Consider the following 9707-nt stretch of genomic DNA (forward strand, 5'->3'; position numbering starts at 1 on the left):
AAGGAACTAAAAAGGATATTGGATCTCTTCTTAAAGGCTACAGGCATGCAAGTGAACAAAGAAAAATCACAACTGTTGTTGGAAGGTTTCAATAGACTGGAAGCAAATCAAATTAAAGAAGATATACCATTTGAAGAATGGAAGCTAGAAGACAGCTTCAAATATCTAGGTTTCTTTCTGAAACCCAGCTCATATAGGAAATAGAATTGGCATTGGTTAATTACAAAAATTGAATCAAAGATCACTCATTGGAGATTTAAAAGACTATCTAGAGTGGGTAGATTGACCCTCATTAAATTAGCCCTCCTTGCTATACTTGTTTATTGGGCCGCTTTAACCTTGGTCCCGAAAGGGATACTGGAAAACAATAAGAAGAGTTTGTAGCAGATTCTTATTGGCAGGCTCAAAGGAGGAGTCGGTTCTGCCGTGGGTGGCTTGGGAGAAGGTGGCAAGGCCAAAGGAGTGGGGCAGATGGGGTATCAAAGACTTAACTGCTTTTGGGCCATCGTTAGGAGCAAAGTTGGGATGGAAGCTTATCAGGATGGAGAATCTATGGACTATGGTGGTCAAGAAGAAATACATCGACCCTATTATGCTAGAAGAATGGATTAGAAGTCCAAATAAACGGGGACGCCTCAGTGGTGTGGAAGGCCACACTAGATGCCTTTAAGATCATTGAACAAGGCTTGTCCTGGCAAGTAGGAAATGGAGAACAAGTCAGGATAGGGAAGGATCCATGGGTAGGGTGCAATGAAGATTTCACCCTTTCCCTGGGTCTCATAGGCCAACTCGATATAAGATTCATTCAATATCTCAGTCAGATTGAGAAACATGGCCATTCCACCATATGGGGTCAAGCCTGGTTATCAGGGTTGGACCTAAATCTTAATCCACAATGGAGGGGGGAATGGAACATCTTCATTATGGAACTGTCCAGGTCCAATGTCCGACTAAGAGATAGACCTGATTAGTTAGTTTGGTCACTTGCGGACTCAGGTAACTACTCTCCAAAACAAGGATATAAGTACCTAATGTCGAAGAAAGGTTGGGGGAATTAGGACCGGTGGGTTACCTCAATATGGAAGTTTCAATGTTCTGCAAATGCCCAAATGTTCTTTTGGTGCATCCTCAAGAAGAAAATGCCAACCTGGGATATACTCCAGAAAATATATAAGTTGGGTCCAAGGAGATGCACCTTATGTAAAAATGATATTGAAACGATCCAACACCTTTTTGTAGAATTCCCATACTCAAAGGAGGTATGGATGGAAGTAGGGAGAATGATCTAGAAGAGGGTGATATGGGAAAGGAGGACAATAGCGAAAGTACGACAAAGTTGGTGGAAGCATCATCCTGAAGGGAACCTGCGAAACCTTCCTCTAATCATTTCCTGGGGCATATGGCTAGCAAGGAACAAAAGTATTTTTAAGGAACAAAACCCCTCGGTGGGGAATACAGCCTTTGGATGCGCGACAATCGACTCTAGCATACCTGAGCCAAGCCAGGAGGAAATTTCTCACCCTGTTAGAGAGGATCACATTAAGAAAGGAGTTCCTTGGGCATACTTTGATGGGGCTTCCAACCAAAACAATAAATGCAGGGTTGGGTTGGTAATTCAGCTAAACATTCATAGATGTCTCAAAGCCTCTATGGGGCTGGGGAACGGATCAAACAATTTTGCAGAATTGTCTGCCTTAAAACTCCTACTCTGTTGGCTTACCCACTTGGGCATACTCACAATTCAGATCTTTGGGGACTCAACGAACATCATCAAATGGTTCAATGGAGTGAGCAGATGTCAGAATTACATATTATCACCATTGTTAGAAGAGACAAAACATTTAAAGTCTTTTTTTAACGAATTTTCTTTATGTCACATTTACAGGGAATGCAGTGATACAACAGACCAGCTTTCTAAAGTGGGTTTGCAACAAGATCTGGGCAGTTAGAGGATAGAGGAAGCTAGTATGGATGAGATCCTATGTGAAATCAACCACCATATGCTTAAAAGTTCATATTTTACTTTGTTCACTGCGTAGTTTCATGCAATTTCTTTTGTTTACATTGTTTTTGCTTGTTGACAGCAGATAGTTTACACTATAACGATACTATAATAGTTTTATTAACTCACATAAAACTTTCAGCTGATCCATTCTTGTTTGGGTTGTTTTGCTCACTAAGGAGGCCCAGGAATGACTCAGTGCCATCGGTATGTGTTTCTATTTTTTGGGACATATGATGATGTTTTTCTTAGGCAGTTGGTCTAACGACGCTATTTTCCTTACAAAGGAGGCCCGAGGTTAAAAAGATCAATGATATGATGCCACACAATGTGTGATGGTAGAAGGAGAAGACCTTCAAATTCTATTTTAGTAAACTCTATGATCAGAAAATCATACAGTCAACTGAATGCCTAACAACATATAAAATGTAACTTTTCATAAATCCAATAAATAATTCGATTTTTACTTAGAAATTAAAAAAAAAAAAAAAAAAAAAGTTTATTGTTTGTTTAGTATGTAGGATAAATAGATGTCCAAACTATTCTTTTCACAATAGACACTTACATTTAAATTAAATATAAATATTTTATTAAAATCACTTTTTTGACAATTTTTTTTTTTATAATTTTCACAGTTTTAGCCCACTAAATCTCCTACACATTCTTGGTCAAAACTAACTCTCCAAAAAATTACATATATACTACCCTCTAATGTCCTTAACAAATTAAAACAACATTTTTATAATCTCTAAAATTAACCAATAACACATTAAAAACCCCAAAATCACACATATGTAATCAAAACGAACCAACAAAAACTACATATAATAACTTTAACCAATTAAAACAACATTAAATACCCCTAAATCACGCTTAACCAAAACTAACCCATCAAAAAAACTCCATATAATGCCCATAACAAATCAAGACAACCATCATTTTATAGTCTTAAAAATTTTAAGAGATAATTACGACAACCTTCTTTTCTCGTCTTAAAACATTTATTTGATCCATTTGTCTGGTTGTAACTAATTTTCTCTTGTCGTTTCTTCACCTATAAGAACTTACTAAAGAAATAGTATATAAAGCGATTTTTTGAACGGCGGGTTTTTCCGGTTGAAATCCGGCAGGAATTTATTGGAATGGCAAGTTTGATAGTTAGTTTCTGCACAATGAAAGAGTCTCAGAGGTTTTCGAGGGTGCTGAATCCAAATATGCAGTTAAAAAACCATTTTAACTGCAACAAATCAAGATTTAACCTCAATTTCTTCCGCCTGATTCCGTCACCGAAATCTCCAAAAAATCACATTATAAACAACTCCCTTACCAAATTCAACTTATCCCACCCAAATTAGTTTCTTCCGCAGCTTTATTCTTTGCTAGGTCCAACCAGCCATCTTTTTAACTCGTATAGTAATCTGCACAGGTTAGTCCTTTACGAGTTCTCGAACCTGAATTCTCATTGGACAATGGTAGATGAAAGTACGCCTATCTTTTTTACCCGTAGATGGTAATCCCCACCGACTGGTCGGTCTCGAAAAACCTAAATTCTTATCCGTATAATTCAGTCACTTCATCTTTTGGCTTATCCGCCTCGAACTCCTGCCCGTTTTTAACTTTATGGGGTTCGAGTTTCCAGTATTCAATGGAATATACATAGCTTTTAAACTTATACGGTTCTAGTTTCCAGTATTCCATGGCATAGGTGGAGTATTGGCTGAAATTGTAAGGCTAAATTAGAGAATCAAATTAAATCTAGTCAAATCAAGTTTTATTGATCAATTCAAAATTTTTATTGGTTTATTGCATAGTTACCAAATTCGGCCGTATTGCCGAAAAAAATTCGTAAATTCGACGGTTCGGTTCGATTCGCGAATTAAAACGGCAATTCGAATTCGGATTCGGTAAAATGCATTTGATATTTCAGTTCACGATATTATATTCTTGGCAGATTTTTAATAATGGTTACAAATTCGAGCATCCCGTTTACTATAAATGCCATACGATTAACGATAATAGTAGATGTAGTTTTAGGCAACCAGAAATTTACAAGAAATAAAATATTTAGAAATTTATGATAATTATAAAATTGTATAAATTATTTGAGTAAATAGAAAATTTAGTTTTTTTAAAATGGATTTTTTTATTGAAATTTAGTAATTGATATTCTAAATATATATTTTTTAAAAATATTTACAAATATTTAATATATTATTTCATTATCAATTTAAAATACTTGATAACATAAAATTTAGATGATTTATTGTAATGTGGAATATTTTGGAAATTCACTCTATATTAATATTATCATATAATTTATGGTGTAACAATACAAAAATTCTTAAAAACCTATTATCATACTTGCTATGTTAAATGTAAAACTAAAAATCTAATATATAATTTTATGTGCAAATCCAAATAATTTTAAAACATTTTTTTATCATTTTCAATATTATAAATTATACCTTTGAAAGATATATTGCCGAATTTTAATTTTTGGTAACTATGTTTTAAATCATAGCTACCAAATTTGGTCGTATTGGCCCAAAAAAATTCGAAAATACAATAGTATGATTCGGTTCGGCTACGAATTTGGAAATTGCAATTTGGTACTTATTTTATATATATATATATATATATATATATATATAAAAAAATATAATGAATTGTAAATGGTAACTTGAAAATATTACCATTAGGATGGAATTAGCGAATAATTTTTTTTATGTTTAAAAAAAATTATAATAAAGTGTAAATTGTAGGTTAAGAATAATATTACAATTATGATGGAATTTGGTAAAGTGTTTTTAATAATATTAAATTTAATATTTAAAAATAGAAATTTCTATATTATTTAATTTTATAAAAAATATTCTTAATATAAAATTTAATATTTAAATAGAAATTTATATATTATTCAAAACATTAAAAGTATAAATTTCCAATTTAAAAAAAAAATGTAATTACCATCTAAAATTGTTAATAAAAAGTTTAATACTTAAATAGAAATTTCTACATTACTTAAAACATTAAAAACATAATATTCAATATCAAAAAAATTGTAGTTAGGATCTAATATGGCAAGGATTTTTGTTAATAAAAAATTAAATATTTAAAGATTAAAAATAGAATTTTATATATTAAAAAAGTATAGTAAATAGTAAATTGCATATTAAAAAAATTACAGTTGTAAAAAACAATAAGTTTTATATTAAAATATTGTAGAAAATAGTAAGTTTATAATAGTTAAAAATAATAATTTCTTATAACACAGAATAATAAATTTTTATTTATAAATATTTATAAAATATATAATTTCCATTTTTTTGGATTTGATTGAGTGATTTTTTTAAAACATATTGTAAATATAGATTTTTTTTTTTTAAATAATTTAATTTTGGAAAAGCTATATTTCCGAATTTTTTCGGTATTGTATTTTTGGTAGTCGAATTTTTTCCGTACCGAATCGAATTCGAATTCGTATTCGAATTCGAATTCGTATTCGAATTTGGTAACTATGGTTTATTGTACAAAATCATCAAGTTTGGTTGTTTATTGAAGAGTGGTAGAGTGGATAATTATAACTCAAATTTCCCAAAAATTTTACCAATTTTATTAAACTCTCAACAGATTTTCCATTATGTTACAAACAAATTTGAATCCGATTTAAACTACCCTCATATTAACTAATGTGTATCACTGATTCACTATCAGTACCACTTTTGATCCTCCGGATTTTGTTCTTACTTCAACGAACAGTCGCTTCAATCTACTGGATCAAGGCTTGGACGGCTCCTCGAATTAATCATCTAAAACTATTGGTCTTGTATGTATGCAATCTATTGAGTAATGTATATTACAGACTCTATGTACGAAGATCAGTACCACGGTTGATTCTCTAGATTTTGCGCTTACTTCAACGAACTGTCGCTATGGTCTAGTATATCAACGCTTGCAGGTTGTTCGTATAAATCATATTAGCATATCATAATCTAAATTTTCAAAGCTGTTAGAAATTGTGGATGGATTTATGGGAATTATAAGTTTGAAAGTTTGACTTGTGAAAGTTTCATTATCGTATTATATAAAGGTTTTTCAAATGTATTTTGTCGAAAAACACCCATTCACCTTTAGCATGGAAAAATAATTTTTATTTTTTCTTTTTAAATAATTTTTTTATTTTTATTTTTAAATTAAATTTAGTTCTTAACCAGCCAAAACATTGGATGCAAAAAGATAATCTCTCCAACTAGAGGATGCTGCAGTTATAATTGTGGCACTCCATTGAGACGGAACACAGTAGAAATTATCTACGCAACTAACTTTTACTTTCAACAACTTGAGCCCAACACATTGACAAATTTAGCTAGGCAACTGACTTTTATTTTCATCAACTTCAGCCCAATACTTTCACAAATCCAAATGCATGGCATTCACATTATCTCTAAATTTTTGAATTAAATTTTTATTTTTGTTTTAGGAAACCAGTGTAAATTTATTTTAAATATAGATTTAATATAAATTTAAAAATATTTAATTTTTTTATCAATAAATTTTTTTTAATGAACAGTTTTTTTTATAAATAAATATTATTTAAATATTTTATATAATTATTTAATTTCTTTTTAATTTTATTTTGATGACTATAAATAAAATTTTAATTTCAATAAAAAACCAACAAATTTACACATCATACTGATATATAAAATAAGTCTTTAAACTTAAAGACCTACTAAATAATTGCGACAATTTAAAGACCTACTAAATAATTGCGACAATATTCAGCTAAACTGTTTAGTTACTCAAGTATTGATGTTTATTTTAATTTTTTGTTTTCTTCACAATATGAACATAAAATTAACTATTGGATGAGAGTCTGAAAGGTTAAATCTCAAAAAATTTGCTCCTCCGTGTCAATGGGTGGACAAAATAAAACGATGAAGTGTGTAGACGCGAGACAAGTCTTTTTTGATTGTCAGAGAATCTTACTTCAAACATGTGGTCAGTACTGATCGGTGTTGGAAAAAGCATGATCTCATTTCTAAATGTCAGAGAATCTTACTGGAAACATATGGCCAGTAGTCACTGATGTTCACAAAACGATGAAAGCCTAGGGAAATGAAAATGTATTTTGTTTTCCTATGGGTCATGTTTTTGACTGCTGTAAATGGGACCGAAATGCGAAGTAAACTATGAGAAATATGAGTACATCGTCCCTCCCTGCTGATAAATCTTCTACTTAATGGCCCCAGATAAATTGTATTCAATAGCATGTTGACAGCTTCTATGCTACATGAAAAGAAAGAACGTGTTTGATTTTCTTTAAAAATGTTTGAAACAGAATTGCAATTCTCGTTAAGAGTTGTCACAGGGAATCCATGTCTGCATAATACCACTTCGGTCGAAGTTGGCGTTCCTCGATCAGTTTTACCTTCACATGGATGTCAGTGGTGTACATTATTATGAAAAGGTATATCCAGCACATCTGATTTCCTCTGAGTAACATGCCATGTGAACTTTAGCCATGTGAGACTGATGGAATATTGAATTATTGACAACTACTATAAAAATCGATCTCCCAAAGCTCAATCTTGCAACTTCCTCCCTCGTTTGAGATCTATGCTTGGGTTATTCCTTTAAGAGGAAGAGAAATCAGCGGATTTGATCCAAGATGGGCAAGGTTGTGGCATTTATGTTTATAGTTATGATCGGTGTAGCAACCACCATGTCCAAACCTGTCATGGCAAGTGACAGCTCTAACTGTCCTCCTGCTGCAAAGACTCCTAGCGTCCCTAGCAAGGGAAGCAGCCCTGCAGGTAGCAGACCAGGAGGAGCAGGAAGCTCATCGTGTCCTTTGGATGCACTGAAACTAGGAGCATGTGTTGATGTTCTGGGGAGTCTAGTGCACTTGGGAATTGGAGATCCTGTTATCAACCAGTGCTGCCCAGTGATACAAGGTGTTTTGGAGCTGGAGGCAGCCCTGTGCTTCTGTACAACTATTCGCCTCAAACTACTCAACGTCAACGTTATCCTCCCATTAGCTCTGGAGCTTTTTGTTCAATGTGGCCTCAGCCCTCCTCCCGGATTCACATGCCCACCTCTCAATTAGGAAGATATTAGATGCAGTGTTGTTGATATTTTAGTAAATAATACATACATGTATTCTGGTTTGGTTTAAAATTAGGTCTAATTATAGTATGTTGACATTGATTATCGACTCCAGGTGAAATATTGTGAAATCAGCCCTAAAACGATGCAACAATGCCTACATAAATTCTATTGTGTTGTACTCCCACTACAAATAAATGTGGATATCTAGATTTATGATTATTTCGAGTGGTTAGCTGTTTTGATGTACTCCCACTCTAACTAAAATAAAATAGTGGTTATCTATATTTATAAATAATATTGTGGATATTTATATTTGTTTAATTTAGATGTTTAATAGTTAATTTTGCATGCTATAAATATTGTTATTTTGAGAAACTAGACATTTATATGTATATAGGGTTAAGTTGCTGAATGTTTTGCTCTTCATACAGGAAATTTAAGATCGGAAAATCCATGCTGGGAAGCGATTAAAACATCCCCCTTAATTTTTTCGTTGGAAAAAACATTTACTGATATCGATCTCGTTCCTGCATTTTAAAAAGACCATTGATATCGTTGTTTAATCTCATGAGCATATTATAACAGCATATCTTTCTCAATCCTGCTGTCAAAAATTACATGTCATATTACAACATTGTTGCTTTTGCATTGTGATAAAATTGGAATCTCCTTTGAGATATTTCTATAATGAATCTATTCAAATAATTTCCATTGGTTTAGTTTCTTATATAACACGATGCTTTCTCCTCTTAAAAAACAAACTAATATCTGCGGGTTACACATCACTCGCAATTGCAAACACTGATATTTAATTAACATAGCCATATGAAGTCCATTGGGTCAAGGAATTTCCTGTAAATAAGACCGTTGGACCTTGGAAGTCTACTGCCGTTTTCCTGCTGTACCCTATCAATCATGAAAACTTCTCCAACAATGTTGTTGGGTTCATGGAGCTTGGTGTGGCTTGGCTTTTACATTGGAGTATGGCCGTCTCCTAATTGTATTCTAAACAATTATATTTTATTTATAGATTTAGTATTCATCTAACATAGGGTGGCTTAGGCTCAATCCAATTAAGAAAAAAGAAAAAAAATCAATATTTATACCGAGTAATCTGCCGATGAAAATTCTAATTTTCACTTGATAGTGTCATTTTCACATCAAATGTTTCTACTCATTTAACCCCGATATTTTTTCTGCCGAAGAAAATTCTAATTTTCACCTGATAATGTCATTTTCACATCAAATGTTCTACTCATTTAGCCCGAATATTTTTTCACTTGCCAATGTGATTTTCACATAAAATGTTTATACTCATTTATTCACTGTATTCTACAACCTTATATTTTGTCGGCAAACATTATCCACACTACACAATTATTAACACGATTCAAATGCTGTACCCACCGTCTGCTTATTATACGTTAATAATTCAGTGCCGTATATCCACCCTCAATGCAACATTCAACATTAAATATACGTTAATAATTCAGTGCTGTATATCCACCCTCAATGCAACATTCAATGTTAAATAGCAACATGGGTATTGATCACCTATTTTGTCCTCTCATTTTTCTGAGATTTGATCCCGTTT

At 32.3% G+C, this 9707-nt stretch overlaps 1 protein-coding gene across 1 annotated transcript; it reads left to right on the forward strand.

The window, feature by feature from the left end:
• Positions 1-7673: 7673 nt before the first annotated feature.
• LOC149197173 (36.4 kDa proline-rich protein-like) lies at positions 7674-8111 on the forward strand. Its single transcript, XM_089408593.1, has one exon. The coding sequence runs from the start codon at positions 7674-7676 to the stop codon at positions 8109-8111; it is 438 nt and encodes a 145-aa protein (XP_089264719.1).
• The last annotated feature ends 1596 nt before the right edge of the window (positions 8112-9707 follow it).

The sequence above is a fragment of the Pinus tabuliformis genome, chromosome 2_2 (assembly GCF_031772625.1).
Source record: "Pinus tabuliformis cultivar Carrire ecotype Pingquan chromosome 2_2, CPIR1, whole genome shotgun sequence".
In the NCBI taxonomy this organism is placed as follows: Eukaryota; Viridiplantae; Streptophyta; class Pinopsida; order Pinales; family Pinaceae; genus Pinus; species Pinus tabuliformis.

What these genes read in the sequence shown, in the direction of transcription:
- LOC149197173 (XM_089408593.1), top strand. Translation starts at nt 7,674, where the DNA reads ATGGGCAAGGTTGTGGCATTTATGTTTATAGTTATGATCGGTGTAGCA.